The following is a 19,001-nucleotide window of genomic DNA, read 5'->3' on the forward strand; positions in this document are numbered from 1 at the left end:
CACTTTTGTCTAATATAAGGTAGTTGTAACTTTGTGGATTGTTCTCTTTGTCCTCTATTCTGTACCATTGGTCTACCTACCTGTTTTGGTACCAGTACCATGCTGTTTTTGTTACTATTGCTCTGTAGTATAGTTTTTAAAATCTGGTATCGCTATACCACCAGTTTCACTCTTCCTGTTTAGAATTGCTTTTGCTATTCTGGGTCTTTTATTTTTCCAGATGAATTTCATGATTGTTTTTTCTATTTCTTCAAGGAATGCCGTTGGGATTTTGATTGGCATTGCATTAAACCTATAGAGTACTTTTCGTAATATGGCCATTTTAATGATATTATTTCTGCCAATCCATGAACAAGGTATATCTTTCCACCTTCTAAGGTCTTTTTCTATTTCTCTCTTTAGGGTTCTGTAGTTTCATTGTATAGTTCTTTCACCTCTTTTGTTAGGTTGATTCCCAAAAATTTTATTTTTTTTCAGGATATTGTGAGTGGGGTGGTTGTTCTCATTACCATTTCAGAGGATTTGTCACTGATATACAGGAATGCCTTTGATTTGTGTGTGTTGATTTTATATCCTGCCACTTTGCTGAATTCATTTACTAGCTCTAGAAGTTTCTTGAGTCTGCATTTTTGGGTCTGCTAGGTATAGGATCATGTCATCTGCAAATAGTGATAATTTAAGTTCTTTTTTTCCTATCTTTATGCTTTTAATTTCTTTTGTCTAATTGCTTTGGCCAGTGTTTTGAGAACTATGTTGAACAGAAGTGGTGAGAGAGGACATCCCTGTCTTGTTCCAGATTTTAGAGGAAATGCCTTCAGTTTTTCTCCATTCAGAATGATGCTACCCTGAGGCTTAGCATAGATAGCTTTTACAATGTTGAGGTATGTTCCTGTTATCCCTAGTTTTTTTAGTGTTTTGAACATAAAAGGATGCTGTACTTTGTCGAATGCTTTTTCTGCATCTATCGAGATGATCATATGGTTCTTATCTTTAAGTCTATTGATGTGGTGAATAACATTTATTGATTTCCATATATTGAACCAGCCTTGCATCCCAGGGATGAATCCTACTTGATCATGGTGCACAATTTTTTTGATGTTTCTTTATCTGATTTGCCAGAATTTTATTGAGGATTTTTGCATCTATGTTCATTAGAGGTATTGGTCTGTAGTTTTCTTTCTTTGAAGTGTCTTTGTCTGGTTTAGGAATCAGGGTGATGTTGGCCTCGTAGAATGAATTTGAAAGTTCTCCCTCTTTTTCTATTTCCTGAAATAGCTTGAAAAGTATTGGTATTAGTTCCTCTTTAAAGGTTTTGTAAAACTCTGCTGTATACCCATCCAGTCCTGGGCTTTTCTTAGTTGGTAGTCTTTTGATGGCTTCTTCTATTTCTTAAATTGATCTTGGTCTATTTAGATTGTCTATATCCTCCTGATTCAATCTGGGCAGATCATATGACTTAAGAAATTTATCGATGCCTTCACTATCTTCTATTTTATTGGAGTATAAGGATTCAAAATCATTTCTAATTATCTTCTGTATTTCTGTAGTGTCTGTTGTGATATTGCCTTTTTCATCCCATATGCTAGTAATTTGGGTTCTCTCTCTTCTTCTCTTCGTTAGCATGGCTAAGGGTCTGTCGATCTTATTTATTTTTTCAAAGAACCAACTTTTAGTTTTGTCAATTGTTTCAATTGTTTCTTGTGTTTCAATTTCATTGATTTCAGCTCTGATTTTAATTATTTCTTGCCTTCTACTAATTTTGCTGTTGTTTTGCTCTTTTTTTTCTAGGGTTTTGAGATGAAGTGTGAGATCATTTATTTGTTGGTTTTTTTTTTTTTTTTAAGGAATGAACTCCAAGCAATGAATTTTCCTCTTAGAATTGCTTTCCTTGTGTCCCACAGATTCCGATATGTTGTGTCTGTGTTTTCATTTATCTCTAAGAATTTTTGAATTTCCTCCTTGATGTCTTCTATAACCCATTGATCATTCAGTAACATATTGTTCATTCTCCAAGTAATATAGGATTTTTCCTTCCTTTTTTTATCGTTGATTTCCAGTTTCATTCCATTATGATCAGATAGGAGGCATGGTATATCTGTACTCCTTTATAATTTCTAAGAGTTTCCCTGTGACATAATATATGGTGTATTTTTGAGAAGGATCCATGTGCTGCTGAGAAAAAAGTGTAACCGCTTTGGTATATTCTATATATGTCAATTTAGTCTAGGTTATTAATTGTATTATTGAGTTCTGTAGTTTCTTTATTCAACTTTTGTTTGGAAGATCTGTCTAGTGGTGAGAAAGGTGTGTTGAAATCTCCCATAATTATGGTATTGTGGTCTATTTGATTCTTGAACTTGAGAAGAGTTTGTTTGATGAACATAGCTGCACCATTGTTTGGGGCATATATATTTATGATTGTTATGTCTTGTTGGTGTATGGTTCCTTTGAGCAGTATTTAGTGTCCTTTATCCCTTTTGATTAACTTTGGCTTGAAGTCTATTTTATTTGATATGAGTATGGACACTCCTGTTTGCTTCTGAGGTTCCTATGAGTGGTATGATTTTTCCTAACCTTTCACCTTCAGTCTGTATATGTCTTTTCCTATTAAATGCGTCTCCTGTAGGCAGCATATTCTTGGATTTTTTTTTTTTTGATCCATTCTACTAACATTGTGTCTCTTGATTGGTGAATTTAAGCCATTAACATTTAAGGTTACTATTGAGATATGGTTTGTACTTCTAGCCATATTTGTTTATTTATGTTACTTAACATGATTTGTTTTTCCTCTTTGATTATTTTTTCCTTCACTACCTCCCACTGTTGGTTTTCATTGTTATTTTTCATTTCTTCTTTCTGTAATGTTTTGCCAAGGATGTTTTGAAGCTGCAAATTCTTTTAACTTTTGTTTATCGTGGAAGGTTTTAATTTCATCTTCCATCCTGACGCTTAATTTCGCTGGATACACGATTCTTGATTGGAACCCATTTTCTTTCAGCGTTTGAAATATGTTGTTCCAGGACCTTCTAGCTTTCAGAGTCTGTGTTGAAAGATCAGCTGTTATCCTGATTGATTTACCTCTAAATGTAATCTGCTTCCTTTCTCTTGTAGCTTTTAAAATTCTCTCCTTATTCTGTATGTTGGGCATCTTCATTATAATGTGTCTTGGTGTGGATCTCTTATGATTTTGCACATTCAGCGTCCTGTAGGCTTCTAGGATTTGGAATTCTGTTTCATTCTTCAAGTTTGGGAAGTTTTCTCGTATTATTTCATTGAACAGATTGCTCATTCCTTTGGTTTGGACCTCTATACCTTCCTGTATCCCAATGACTCTTAAGTTTGGTCTCTTTATGTTATCCCATATTTCTTGGATGTTCTGCTCATGGTTTCTTAACATTCTCGCTAAGCTGTCTATGTCCTTTTCAAGTTGAAATACTTTGTCCTCATTGTCTGATGTTCTATCTTGTAAGTGATCTACTCTGCTGGTAATAGTCTCTTTTGAGTTTTTAATTTGGTTTATTGCTTCCTGGATTTCCAGGATTTCTTTTTTTTTTTTTTTAATAACCTCTATCTTCCTGTATCATTGATCTTTTGCTTCTTGGATTTGTTTATGTAATTCATTGTCAAAGTGATCTTTCATTGTCTGATTTTGCTATCTAATGTCTTCCTTGAGACTCCAGATCATCTGAAGCATGTATATCCTGAATTCTTTATCTGACATTCCATCTTGCAGATATTACCTCTTCTAAAGTTGAGTTGACTTGCATTGCTTGTGGTCCTTTCTTTCCTTGTCTTTTCATACTGCTCACGTTTCTTTCTGCTTTGTGAAACTGTTGTGTTATTGATTTTCCCCCTATATATTTATATTGCTCCTGTATAGTTCCAAAGTCTCCATTTTGTGGAAAAAGACAATGTTAACAATTCCCAATATCAATAGAACATCATCTAACCACATGTTTTCCTTGTTACTACATTTATAGCTAGACTCTATGTCTACAAATGTTGGTTTCAATTATCATTTACAAATATAGTCTTAATTTTATGAAAGGCATACCATTTCTGGTAGCATGAAGAAAACTGAATTTCAGGTGTAGGATGTTATGTTTAGGGGGAAAGGAGTGAGGGTATGGGGTTAATCTAACTTAGTAACTTTGGAGAGCTCTAACAAATAGATGGGTAATTTATGGAAGAATGTATAGATTCAAACTCCTATCTGTATTTATAAGATTACCCTACTTATAAATAGTAAAATTTAGGGGGTTGCAAGTGGGATAGAGGGAGTAAGATTGAAAAAAATAACAAGGAAAGAGAGAAAAAAGAGCAGGAAAAAGAAAATAAGAGAAAAAGAATAGAAATAAAAGGGGGGAGGGAGGTGGGGCATATGCAATTCCTCTATATTATATTATTCTTTTGATTCAGTAGTTAAAGACCTTTTCCATGCACAATTCTTGGTTTCACATCTGTTGAGGTTGTGAGGACCAGAGGGAGAAGGGTAGAGGAGACTGGATGAATGGATGAAAAGAGAAAAGAGAAAGAAAAAAAAATGTCTCTCAGAACTCTGTTTTCTTTTCTTCCAATAGGTGGTGTTGTCTATTCCTAGCTTGAGTCTCTGCGTTCAGGGTGGTGGTGGTGGTAGTCAGTGTGAGATGACTTGAGCTTCCACCTGTGGCCTCTCTCCTCTTATTCTCTGAGATGTAAACCAGGTGCCTGATCCGAGCTGGTAGCCACGCCCACCAGTTGATGGGTTTTAAGGGTTGGTGGAATTTTTCAAGATGAGTTCCATCAGTTTTTCTCATAAGGTGTTTGATGAGGTGGGGGTTGTTGGGGAGACCTTATGTTTGTCTAGAGCTCGGTCCGGTGACCCTACAGTCAGGCGGCTGGACCCCTACTATACTTGGGGTGGTCTGCCCACCGCTCAGACGGGTGGCTGGGACCCTCCTTAAGTTGGGGTGGTCTGCCTACTGTGCAGGCGGGCGGCTGGGCCCCTACTCCAGTTGGGGAGGTCTGCCTACCGTGCAGGGGGCGGCTGCACCTCCTCCTGTTTTTTAATGTAATGAGTCAGGCTGCATATTTTAGTTGGAGAAGTATGACCGTTTGTGTTCAGGGTTATTTTTGAAAGATATGTACTAGTTTCTGTGATTTTGTTATTTTTCTTCTGGTTGTTTTGAATATTCTGTGTTCATTTTTTCCTTTCAAGAGGTTTGATGGTTTACTAAACCATCTGAGTCTTTTTTAATTGCTTATTTTCTCTCTATTCTTCTAATGAGGTTTATTCATTCTTATGCTCTTGTGATTGTATTAAACTTGCTTCCTTTTCTGAGCATAAATAAGTATGTATTTTTTATTTGTTGTTTTCAGATATACGTGACAGTAGGGCATATTTTGATACATTGTACTTACTTGGAGTGCAAACCATTACAATTTTGATCCCATTCTTGTGGTTGATGTGGAGTTTCATATATGAGCATAGGAAATTATGAGGTGGGGGGTGTTGGGGAGACATTATGTTTGTCCAGAGCTGTCTTTCCTGTTCCTGTCCTTCCACCCTTCCTTTCATTCCCCTTTGTCTAATCCATTGAACTTCTATACTTCCCCTCTCTACTCTCCTTTGTTACAGGTTTCATCCACATATCAGAGAGAACATTTGACCTTTGGTTTTGGGAGAATTGGCTTATTTCACTTAGCATTATCCCTCTACAGTTCCATCCGTTTACTGTCAAATGCCATAATTTCATTCTTCATAGCTGAGTAATATTCCATTGTATATATAAGGGCATCTAGGTTGGTTTCATAGCTCAACTATGGTGAATTGAGCTGCTATAAACATCATGTGGCTATGTCACTCTAGTATGCTGATTTTAGATTCTTTGGGTATTAGCTGAGGAATAGGATGACTGGGTCAAATGGTGGTTCCATTCCAAGTTTTCTGAGGAATCTTCATACTGTTTTTCAGAGTGGTTGCACCAGATATGAAATGTATTCTATATATGTTGGGTTTTAGTAATCATAAATTCATTTAATTTATGCTTATCTTGAAAAGTCTTCATTTTCCTTTGATTTTTAAAGGATAGCTTTGCTGGGTATATAGTAAGCTGTGTTGGAACTTATTTTCTTTCAGGTTTTGAAATACATAATTTCGTGTCTTCCTGCCCTTTAGAGTTTCTTTTAAAAATGCTGTTATTCTCATGGGTTTGCCTTTATATGTGTCTTAATGCTTCTCTCTTGAAGTTTTTAATATTCTTTATTTTTTCTGTATTTTGGTGGTTTAACTATAATTTGTCCTGGAAAGTTCCTTTGTTAGTCATGTTTGTTTGGAGTTCTAAATGCCTCCTTTACCTGAATATCCACCTCTTTCCAAATATTTGAGAAATTTTCTGCTACTATTTCACTGAATAGGTTTTCTTTGCCTTTTCCTATAACTCAATTCCTTGTTTATTCCAATTATACATATATATATGGTCTTGTAGTGGTGTGTCCCATAGACATGTATGTTCTGTTCTTATTTTTTCTTTATTACTGTCTGAATAATAATAATTTTAATCTGTGATTTTTTTTAATTAGCTTTTTATTTCCAAGTTTCTGTTTGTTTTCAAAAAAAATTCTCTTCATTGAATTGCTCTTTCATATCCTGAATAGTCTTTCTTAATTCATTTAACAGTATGTTTGTATTCTCTTTAATTTTATTGATCATTTTTAAATCATGCTTTTGAATTTTTTCTCCAGCACTTTATTCAGTCAGTATCTTTAGTCAGTTGCCAGAAAATTAGGAATTTAAGGGGCACATCATATTTTTATGCTTTCTTAATGGCCAGCCTAATCTTGATGATGCGCTTCTGGGATATCTGTTTGTTGTGTAGTGTTGAGTTTAATTCCAATTGACCTTTATAGAGCTGTTTTCCTGTGACTTCTTTAGCTATGATTTGTGGATTTTGACACTGTAAGAGCCTGAGCCCATGCTTTCCCTGTAGGTCTTGCAAGAATGGCATCCTCTGATAGGCAGGAGAGCTATGGATAGCTGAATATATGCAATGCAACCTCTGTGGTTATTCCTTTGGTCTTTTTGGCAGCATCTGGTCTGATAGGTTATATAAGCAATCTATGCCAAGGTCCCTCATAGGTGCCATGTCCACAACCTTTTTTTATTCCATTTTTTTTAATGAAATGTCTAGAATAGGCAAATCTACAGAGACAAAAGGTGGTTGCCTATGGCCAAGGAGAGGAGGCTTTGGAGGGGAAACTGGGAGTGACTACAACTGCACAGAAGATTTAGAGGTAGTGACCAAAGTGTTCTCAAGTGGTATATGTACACCTTTGTGTTATTTCTCTCTGCTTTTCCTAAGAGAGTGAATATATAGAAACAGGACTTCACGTCCCCACTTTGCTTTGCCTCCTTTATGCTCGGTCATCAGGTGGAGATTTTTATCTCCCCTATTCTTCAAGTTGAAGTACCTGACACAGGACTGGGTCATGTGTGGAGTAAAGTGCTGCATCTCTCACTCGGGGTAGGAAGGTAGCTCAGTGGCAGAGCATCCACCCAACGTACTTGAAGTATGAGGCTTTATCCCCAACATAACATAGAAAAAAGAAGGCAAACTACAATAACATCAGCTAAATAAAAGCAAATTAGATAAAGAAATAAAGTTTAAAAACTCAGTAACTACAACCACAGCACCAACAACAGAAAAGAAAGTAGAAAAGATAAGATAGAATAAACAACAGTTAAAATAATAATGAAAATATAATAATGAAGATAAAATTAGGCCTGGGGGTGTAGCTCAGTGGTAGAGCACTTGCCTGGTTATGTGTGAGGCACTGGGTTTGATTCTCCACACTGCATAAAAATAACTAAAGGTATTGTATCTATATACAGCTTAAAAATTTAAAAAATAGATAAAATTAATTTTAAGAAGTGGAAAAGGAAAGAAGAATTATTAATTTTTTTTTTGTAGTAGTGTATGGACAGAATGCCTTTATTTTATTTATTCTTACTCGGTGCTAAGGATTGAACCCAGTGCCTCACATATGCTAGGCAAGTGCTTTACCACTGAGCCACAGCCACAGCCTTAAAAGAAGAATTTAAAAGGATAAAAAAATTGAAGTATTTGTAAAGTAAAAATGATTTTTTTAAATGAGAAAAAATGAAAGGAAAAAATATTAAAATAAGGAGAGAGAATACACATACACACAATGCAGTGATAACCAAAAAGTCTTAAAAAATTTTTCTCTTTGCTAAAGTGATCAATTGTGCATGCAAGAATAGATAATCACAATCTTTGCTGATTTTCAGAGCTTCTTTCCTTGTCGTCTTAGGCTATGAGCCCTTTGGAGAAAGCAAAGCCTGAAAGGGTCTTATCCCCTTCTTTTGGTTGTGTTGCTTTCTAGGTGACCAGCTGGACTGGTTTGTGGCTGGAGCTAGTTGAAATACATCTCAGCTTCCCTGCACATCTGTACAAACTTGGGAGAACTGCATAACTCCTCCAACAATGATATGCTCCATAACTATTCGCTCTGTGCACTTCAAGTACAGGCCTGATTTAAATACTGCAGCATGTCAGGATCCCTGGCACTTTTTTCAGCCCACTTGGAGGGCAGAGAGACGCTGTGGTCCTGTAATAGTCCAGGTTGGGGCAGGGGGGCAATGATGGGCCCCACACAATCCACTACCCATGACTCTTGGGTTCTGAGACAAATCACACTACACTGTTTTGGGTTTTTTTTGTGTGGTTTTTTTTTTTTTTTTTTTTTTTTTTTTTGGCATTCCAAGCTGCTAGTCTTAAATGGGAAATTATCTTGGTTTCCTTAAACTTCCCTTTAGCATCACAGATCTGTTTCCCACCACTGTAGAGTTCTCAGGTGTTATTTCAGTGGCTTTGCTCTGAGTCTAAACTGAATTTCAAAGCAGATACCCACTGAGTCAGTAAGGTAATGTTGCTCTTCAGTAATGTTGCTGTGGGCTCCAAGGAGGCAGTAAAATACAGAGGCCTTACACTTGCAGAGAGGCAGACTCAGACAAGACCTACTCAAGATGGCTCCCTGTTATAACACTGTATCTGCTACAAAGTGCAGGGAACTTTTCCAGAGCCAGATTGCTATGACAATTCTGGGTTTTCTTTTTGTTCAAAATGGAGTTGTCTGCACAGTGCCAAAATCTGTACTAGTGCTGCTCACTTGAACTCTACCTCATTACTTCTACCCCACTTGCTGCCAAAGAGCATGCTCTAGGGTATTCTATCTTACCTCTGTTCAACTATCCAAAGTCTTTGGGTTTCTCCACATTTCTTGACTACTATCCACAGTCACCTACCTCAATAAACAGATGCTCTCCAGTGGTTTTGATTCTGTCACGTGGAGAAGCGGGTAATTAAAGGGTATTTTTGCCATCTTTGATCTTGATTTTTCTTATTACTTGTTGAGGTTAAGAATAATAACCATCCTTTTTTTAGTGTTAAGACAGGAGGTGGAACTGAGTAGAAACAGATTCCCTAAAAGAGTTAAAACTTTGCATAAATTGTCTTCAGGTTTTTAGGTCATAGCTAATGTAATTTGAATTTTTACCCTTCCCTCCCCCTTAATTTTTTTTTTTTGTTTTTGTTTTTAGGGGAGAACATATTATGCAGGTTAAAGCTGTCTATAACAAGAGTACTATAGAAGGACCTATAATTAAGTTAATGATTCTTCCAGATCCTGAGAAACCCATTCGTCTCAATGTTAAATATGACAAAGATGCTTGCTTTTTAGCAGGGGGTGTTTTCACTGGTGAGTATTTGACAGTATTTAAATAAAACTGTAACTATAATTTGACTTATAATAACATCAGTGGGATAAATTATTTGTTTAGTCCTCAGCATGATTAAAAATAATGCATGTCACTGCCTTTTAAATGGCGAAATACTTACCACTTTTGCTGTGCCTACTCTTATCTCGTTGTCCCGTGTCCTTTAATAGTGAGCCGAAGGTTCATATATAAACTGATAACCAGAGACAAGCAATTCAGTTGATGTTTGTACACTGAGTTACGAAATTCTATTAAAAAAATAAGAAGTAAATGGTGAGAACTATGGAGCTTTGTTTCACTAAATATGTTGTGATGTTATACCCATCAGAACCAGAACCAGCCACTTAACTTAATTTGGGTGGAAATAGCATCACATCAAGATTTAAGATATTTCAGAACAACAAATGTTTACTATGTTGGGCTCCTAGTTACAGTCATTAATATTAAAGTATTCAATGAATACAGTGGGTAAGCAGATATTTTCAACATGGTGTAGCTCTTGCTAAGTCCAAAGGAAATTAGTAATTGCTTTATACAAGTAATTTTCTGGAAAACTCCTCTTATTGAAGGGATAAGTGCCTGAACATAGTTATAAGCACTAAAAGAGAAGCATACCAAAAAGTTTAGATTTTAAATGTTTTAACAATAATTTTAGTGAATTGCATATGCTATATACATTGCCTTTTATAACAGCTTTATAGATTGTGTTAAATCTCTTTGGGGGAAATAAAGCCAGTTTCTTATAATTAAAAACTCTAATAGGTGCCAAATAAATTACAAATGGTAAATATAATGAGACGATTATATATAATAAAACTTTAGCTATTACACACCACTAAAAGTCATATAAAGTAAACATTCTGTTCTTGGAATACATAAAGCATATGTTTTGACCAACTGACCTAATTCTTTTTTGGGGGGGTGAGTATGGGAGTTGAACTCAGGGGTACTCAAACCACCGAGCCACATCTCCAGCCCTATTTTGTACTGATGTAGAAACAAGGTCTCACTGAGTTGCTTAGTGTAGCTCACTTTTTTGAGGAAGCTGGCTTTGGACTTGCCACCCTCCTGTCTCAGCCTCTGGGATTATAGGTGTGTGCCAACACACCTGGCCAACTGACCTAGTTCTAAATTGCTGAGTATACATAATCTGGCCATTTTGGTGTTGCATGCTAGAATTTATAGCATGGTGGACTAAAAATAAGTGAAAGGCTTATTAGGAGGAGCAAAGATATTTCTTAGATTTCTAGAGGAGAACTTGATGTTCAGATTTAGCACTAGAGTTTTTTCTGTTGCAGTTAGTTAGTAAAATATATGTTTATGTTTATCATGGCAGATTTTATGGTTAGTGTTATTTCTGAAGATGACAGTATCATTAAAAATATCAACCCAGCACGTATTTCCATGAAAATGTGGAAGCTGGTAAGCAGTATGAACCGACCACCGGCAAATGTGAGTAAAGGGAACCATTTTTAAAAGTTAAAAATAGCCCTTACATTTAAGTTATAATTAATTCTAGTGTAAAATGCAACATGTCTATATTTGAGAATTGAAAAATTAATATACTCTATTACTTGGGATTAAAAAAATGTGCATCAGTATATGTTTCAAAGTGTTGAAGATATTGGGGGTTTTTTTGTTTGTTTGTTTTAATGGGCTCTCACTATGTTGTCAGGGCTGATCTTTCTTAAACATCCAGTCCTGCCTCAGTCTTCCAGGTAGCTGGAATTATAGGTGCACACCATTGCACATAGCTTGTTGATGCTATTGAAATACAGTAGCTTACATTGTGATTTTTCTTATCATGTTAAGATATTTTACACTATTTTGTAAAATAGAAAAAGCCATTAAATATCACCAAGGGTTAACATAGAAAATGAGAGAGCAAAGAGATTGATAAACTATAAGGCAGAAAAACATAGGGAGAAGAGCTTGAGGGTGTAGAACATTATTGTTCAGTATAAATATCATAGGTGGCATTTAAATTTTCTAGTAACTACATTAAAAAGGTAAAAAGAAATAAGTAAAATTTATTTAAATTGTTTTTAATCATAAAATATCAAAAGTATGAAAAATTACCATTTAAGCATGTATTCAGTATTTTTAAATTTATTAATGAGATTTTACATTCTTTTTCCATTTCTTTGCAATTTGTTTTATATCTTAAACCTTATCAATTCAGACCAGCAATATATTGAATGCTTAATAATTAAGCTCCATACAGCTATTGGCTTCCATAGTGGATAGTAAAAATTTGAGATAAATATCAAATTGGAAACAAAATTTTACAATTTGTCAGAATGTCCCATTTTCATAATCCACTTCAGCATTTACGGTTTATCACATTATCTTTTTTAGAAACTAGCTTGTTTGATAGTCCCAAAAGTTACCATGGTTTCAGCAACCATGATCTTCACTCATTCAATTTATACCAGTAAGACAGTGAAACTGCTAGTACTTTAAAATATTGTCATCAGAATAGAGATCTATTATATACCTTTTTAAAAATATATTATTAGTTGTAGGTAGACACAATATATTTATTTGATTTTTATGTGGTTCTAAGGATTGAACCCAGTGCCTCACACATGCTAGGTGAGTGCTCTACCACTGAACCACAACCCCAGCCCCTGCTATATACATTTTAATGGATGTTTCTTTGTGACTTTTTTCATTGTCTTGCATATTTTATAAAGATACATGTGTGTGTGTAAGTTTTCGTTCTGAATTGACTTTGTTTTTTTTTCCCTTTTCTCCTACTCTCCTTTCTAGGCAGAAACATTTAGTTGTAATAAAATAAAAGATAATGACAAGGAAGATGGTTGCTTCTATTTCAGGTATTTTTAAAGTCATTTTCATGCCTGACTTATTACAAAAGTAATTCTTCCTTAGAGACATTTGCCTGCTTATCTAAGGAAAGTAATTTATGATTTTGTTATTGGGTAGGTTTTTGGGGGGGCGGTGGGGGAAGATGTGTTTTGTTTTGTTTTTAATAGACTTTTGTAATATGGTTTGGGGAAAGATTTTTGTGATGGTCCAATATCAGTATTAGAAACTTTGAAAGTCATGAGACTTCCTTTATATTATCAAGGTATAATTTTTTTTTTTTTAAAGAGAGAGTTCGAGAGGAGAGAGAGAGAGAGAATTTTTTTTTAATATTTATTTTTTAGTTCTTGGCAGACACAACATCTTTGTTGGTATGTGGTGCTGAGGATCGAACCCGGGCCGCACGCATGCCAGGCGAGCGCGCTACCGCTTGAGCCACATCCCCAGCCCTATAGTTTTTTATTATATAGGAAATTTTTATTCTAAGATTTTATGAAGTAAGATTGGACTGGCTTCTACTGTTTATGTGACTTTGATCTGTTGGTTGCTCCTTCATTCTGGACCACCATTCTAAAATTTGAAAAATGTTTTGAAAGAATTATGTCTAAGATTTCTTTTTTCTTTCCCCTCTCTCACAAGGTTTCTTTGTAAGTTCTTTACATTAATGTCAATGGAGGAAAAAATGATTATTATTAGTTTGTTCAGTGCCTTTTCATACCAGGTTTAGATTCCTAAAAATTCTCAATCAGTGATAGATAGATTGATGCTTTTTGTTTAAAATAAAAAATGTCCACTGAATGTATACTTGTCAAGGCAATGTCAATGTGGCTATCAATGATTGTGAACACTCGAGTTATATAATTTTCTATGACAGACCAACAGCAGAATGTTCAGACCAGCCTCTGTCCTTGGACCAAAATTGCCTTCAGTCTTTTAAATATACCCAAATTATTACAGAAGCTGATTTAGACATTCTAAAAGGGGCATACTGCTATCTTTTTAATCTGTTAAATTGTTATATGAAGTCTATTAACATGCAAGAATTGGGCTATTTTATGGTATTCCAAAATATGTAGTTTTTTTCAGTTAGGTCTTATTTTAGCAACTCAAAGCATCAGTTTGAAGAAACCTTTTAATCTTTTTATTTTTTTGGTTTTTAGAGGGGAAAATTTTATTTTGAGACTTTCTGTTTCAGAAGTCCATTTTATTTTTCAATTTTTTAAAATTATTGATGGACCTGTATTATATTCATTTATTTATATACAGTACTGAGAATTGAACCCAATGCCTCACACATGTGAGGCAAACACTCTTATAACTGACCTACAACCCCAGCCCTCCATCCATTTTAATAAATCTTAAAAATAATCATGTTTTGGGACTAAGTAGAGGTGGTTAGTTACATAACAGTGTGCATGTACTATCAATGAATGATACGTCTTAAAATTGTTAATTTTATGTTCTATGAATTTTACCTCATTAAAAAATTATCACATTCTATCATTGTTTAATATATACTTACATATATTAATTGTGTTTGAGTAAATGAAAATAATATTTGGGTTCCTAATGCGTCTGTGTTCCTAACCCAAACTGTGTTTGGGGTTGTACATATAATCTTGTTTAATTTTTTAATCTTTTTGAAAGTGAGATACAGTACCCAAGAAATACAAAAAGCAGGATATGCAGCATTGTGATTTTGCCCAAAGTGAATGTGCACCCTCTACTAAAGTCAAGAAGTAATGCCATTGTCATGGAAGCCCCACCTCCTTCTTCTTCCACTTATTACCTCCTTTCTTTCTGCTTTGTGTGTTGTACACACACATAAAAATCTCTCCTGACTTGATTTTCTTTGGAGTTCTTTTGAGCATGTATCCTAGTCTCTCGGATTTGGTTATGTTGTCTTTAGTTTTCAACAATTGTCAATCACTATCTCATCAGGTGTTTCTTGTGTAAGTTTGTTAGCCTTTTTCACAATGTGCTCTGTTACTGTCTTTTCTCTATTTTCCATTCTTTTCTGTCTTCTCATACTATTGACTTTGAACTATCTTCAGGTAACTAATTCCATATGCAGTAGGATTTCATTTGTTATTAATTCCATCTTTTGAGTTACATAATCTTTCAGTTATTTGACATTTTTTGTTCTCATACATATGTTTAAGGGGTTTTGTTTGTTTGTTTTTGAGACAAGGTCTTGCTCTGTTACCCAGGCTGGTCTCAAACTCATGTGCTCTAGCAGTCGTCCCACCTCAGCCTCCTGAATGTCTGGGACTACAAGGCGCTTAAAACTATTCTTGGCTTACATTTAACATTTTTTTAAAGATCCAGTTGTCAGCATTTTAGTCTTGTCTTTTATCAACCTGAGTAGTAATAGTCATTGCACAGTTCCTATAGGTCATTTTTTATTTTCTCTTGTTCTATTGATACTTTAGTCTATTTATTGCCTCTTTATTATTTTGCTATTGTATCAGACATTTTTATTTATTAATATGTATGGAAATAATATATGCCTGGGATGATAATCTTTCCCCAGAGAAGATTTACATTTGTCTCTGTCAATTTGCATTTCCCTTGAAAGCCTGTCTAGTTTAGGTCTACCTATGTTCCTAGAATTCTCTCCCAGGAATAAAGCAACTTTATATGTGAAATTTATCTACCAGGGTTTTTATCCTAAATTATTATATGATACTGAGTCCTCTTTATGCTTTGTTAACTCTGGAGCATCTTCCAACAAACATTTTTTTACATGGCTGTTTTCATCATGACAGACCATTTGGATGCAGGTCTTGTTTAATTTTTTCTGTAACATCATTCATTCATTCATTCATTTATTCATTCATATTTTCATTGGGTTAAAGTATAACTATGTTTGTGTTCCTAGTAGGAACATTAGTTAAGAAATCAAATTACAGTAAATAACTTGGATATATTGTCAGATATTTAGACAACTGTTTGAATAGAAAATAAAGCAACATAGAAGATAAGCAAGATGACTGAAATATAAAACCATTCATTGGAAATTTATAATGTAGAAGTGAAACAAAATTCACTTGACTTATATACTTTATCATATTTTGTGTGCTTGCTACTGTATTCCTATTTCCATTCTTATTATATCCAGAGCCTTTGTTTTGTGAAAGAATGTGCAAGTAAAGGGGACTTGGGATTTAACTTAACATACGATATTTGTTGAACAAATGAAGACAAATATAATATTAGTAATTATCTTATTACTATTAATTAGCTTTTTGTGAAAGGAAATGTTGATGCTTTGAATTTCTTTCCCCTTTATTTAAATTGTCAAAAACCTTACCACTTCCTTTTCAATCTAGGGATAAAGTAATTCCTAACAAAGTGGGGACATACTGTATCCAGTTTGGTTTTATGATGGATAAAACAAATGTTCTCAGCAGCGAACAGGTTTGCTTACTTTCTTTATATATTTTGATTAACTTTACATTTTTCTCTTAGTTTATGAATAAAGTATTTAGTTGAAAAGTGAATTAATTATTGGATGCAAGGTATAAATCCAGTATTCCCCCCCTTATTTATTGAAGACACATACCAAGTTCCCCAGTGGGTACCTGAAACCATGCATAGTACCAACTACTATATATACTGTTTTTTTCTTGTATATACATTCCTAAAATGAAGTTTAGTTTATAAACTAGATACAACAGGAGATTCACATGAACAATTTTAGCAGTATTCTATTTAAAAAAAAAAAAAAAAGTTGATTCATGTGTGGGTTGGTTTTTGTTGTTTTTGCAGTAGAGTCTTGCTGAGTTGCTCATGCTGGCCTTGAATTTGTAATTTTTCTATCTTTACCTCCCAAGTAATTGGGATCATAGGCATGTGGCACCATGTCCAGCTAAAAATTATTTAAAATTTAGGAATTGTTAATTTCTGAAATTTTCCATTTAATACTTTTGGACCACGGTTGACCTTAGGCAACTGAAACTACTGAGAACAAATCTATGAATAAGGGGGAGGTGTATATCATGGTAAAGTTGCTCATGTTAATCATACGTGAGAAATTTTTAGTTGATGACATTTCAGTTATTAGTATACTAGGTAGTGAAGTTCAAGTTAATTCCAACATATGTCATTTCTATTTAATTTTTTCAATGTACTGTATTTTTAAAAAATACTTAAACTCTTTAAGTGCTTCTCAGTTTGTTTTTAGATGCTTATTTTATTAAAAAATTAATATGGCATACCTTTTATTCTGAACTTTTTAAGTAAACTACTTTTTTTTAACTGTCCAATTCAATTGGATAGACATTCCTGAAACTTAAAAAAAAATGTAAAGATTAATAGCAGATTTGATATTGAAATTTAAGGCAAGGAGCAGGAGGTTGTGATTGTAAAAGGGTAGCATGGGTGACAGGATAGTTCTGTGTTTTAATTGGGTTGGCAGTTACATAGTCATGCATGTGATAAAATGAGTTGCCCCACACACACATCTAAATATATTCTGTGTTAACATGTAGATTTTAATGTTGTGTTATAGTTATGCAGGATACCACTGTAGATGAGTAACTAAAGAGTGCAAGCCCTTTTCCTGTGCATTTGTTGGCAAATTATTATGAATATTTAGTTATTTCAGAATTTAAAGTTTTAAGAAACTTGCCCAGAAGTGACCCACACCATTTCCCCAAACTTTGTTGACAATGACTACTTGCATGACCACACATAGCTGCAAGAACTCTGGGAAAATTGGAAGGAGAAAAATATTTTGACAGTATATTATTTTTTTTTTCTATTGCTGTAACAAAAACCCAAGGTGTGGTATTTTATAAAGAAAAGAGTTTTATTTAGCTCACAGTTTTGGAGGCTGGAAGTTGAGGATTGAACCACACCATCTATTTGACACCTGGTGAGGGCTCCTTTGGCTGCAGCACAACATGGTAGAGAGGCAGGAAGGGAAATGGCCTCATGCAGAACAGGGCAAGCTTGTGTGGGGTGGCTTCACTTTGTTGTTTGTTTATTTTAATTCTTTTTAGTTATACAGGACAGTAGGATCTATTTTGACATATATATGGGGTATAACTTCCCATTTTTGTGGTTGTACATGATGTGGAGTTATACTGGTTGTGTATTCATATGGGAACATAAGAAAGTTATATCCAATTCATTCTACTGCCATTCCCATCCTTCCTCCCTTCCCTCTCCCCCACTCCACCCTGTGCAATCTGGAGAATCTCTCCCCTACCCACTACCCCCTCCCTAATGTGAGTCATCATCTACATATGAGAGGGAACATTCAGCCTTTGGTTTGGGGGGATTGGCTTATTTCACTTAGCACGATCGTCTCTGGTTCCATCTATTTAGTAGCAAATGCCATAATTTCATTCTTTTTTATGGTTGAGTAATATTCTATTGTGTATTTGTACCACTAAAGTAAATTACTTCTAAGAGATTAATGAAAATGAATTTTAGATGGTAATATTTAATTTAGTGTATGCCATCATTTTTTATTGTCTTTCTGTCAAATGGTAGAGCATTAATATGTTATTGTTCAGTATGATTCTTTTGTTTTATAAGGTTATGATTGATGTTCTACCTAATCAGCCTGTGAAGTTGGTTCCTGAAATTCAGCCAGCTACTCCAGCTGTTTCTAATGTTCGCTCAGTTGCCAGTAGGACCTTGGTCAAAGATTTACGCCTCAGTATCACGGTAATATTATCTTCTTTCAAAACTTCAAAGGGATAACAAGAAAAAATTGTCTTTGTTTGGATGCAAAAGTTGTTATAGAGTCACATTATTGAGTTTAAGCTTAAAGGGAAAACTTGTGCAGATGAATTAAGTATTTTTAAGCATCTTTGTGTTTGGATATGACTAGAGAGTGCATAACATTGTAAATAAAATAAATTCAGATATACTAATAACTGACTCAAAATGCAGGAATCTGCCTACTTTTTCTTTAATTTTTTTTAGATATACATAACAGTATATTCTGACATTATATACATGGAGTATAAGTTAGCATAATTAGGATTCCATTCTTGCAGTTTAACATGATGTGAAGTTTCACTGGCCATGTATGCATATATGGACATAGGAAAGTTATATCCGATTCATTCTCCTGTCCCTTCCTTCTTCTGTCTAATCTAATGAACTTCTATTCTTCCCTCCCTCCCCCTTACTATGTTTCAGCATCCACACATCAGAGAGAACACCTAGCCTTTGGCTTTTTTGAGTTTGGCTTATTTCACTTAGCATGATAGTCTCCAGTTCCTTCCATTTACTGGCAAATGCCATAATTATTATTTATGGCTGAGTAATACTCCATTGTGTATATATACCACATTTTCTTAATCCATTCATCTGAGCTCAATTGGTTCCCCAGCTTAGCAATTGTGAATTGAGCTGGTATAAACATTGATGTGACTGCATC

General features: G+C 34.5%; 1 protein-coding gene across 2 annotated transcripts in view; it reads left to right on the forward strand.

Annotated features, from left to right (window-relative positions):
- Positions 1–19,001, forward strand: part of Smchd1 (structural maintenance of chromosomes flexible hinge domain containing 1) — a 152,133-nt gene that overhangs the window by 103,075 nt on the left and 30,057 nt on the right. For both annotated transcript variants that reach the window (XR_005729148.2, XM_005337120.4), the window contains exons 32-36: positions 9,599–9,756; positions 11,112–11,227; positions 12,548–12,612; positions 15,934–16,021; positions 18,149–18,280. Coding sequence is in view for 1 of the 2 variants with exons in the window: in XM_005337120.4 (XP_005337177.1) it covers positions 9,599–9,756; positions 11,112–11,227; positions 12,548–12,612; positions 15,934–16,021; positions 18,149–18,280 (559 nt within the window). In the remaining variant the exon portion in view is untranslated. The remainder of the gene's footprint in view (positions 1–9,598; positions 9,757–11,111; positions 11,228–12,547; positions 12,613–15,933; positions 16,022–18,148; positions 18,281–19,001) is intronic.

Source organism: Ictidomys tridecemlineatus, chromosome 13 (assembly GCF_052094955.1).
Source record: "Ictidomys tridecemlineatus isolate mIctTri1 chromosome 13, mIctTri1.hap1, whole genome shotgun sequence".
In the NCBI taxonomy this organism is placed as follows: Eukaryota; Metazoa; Chordata; class Mammalia; order Rodentia; family Sciuridae; genus Ictidomys; species Ictidomys tridecemlineatus.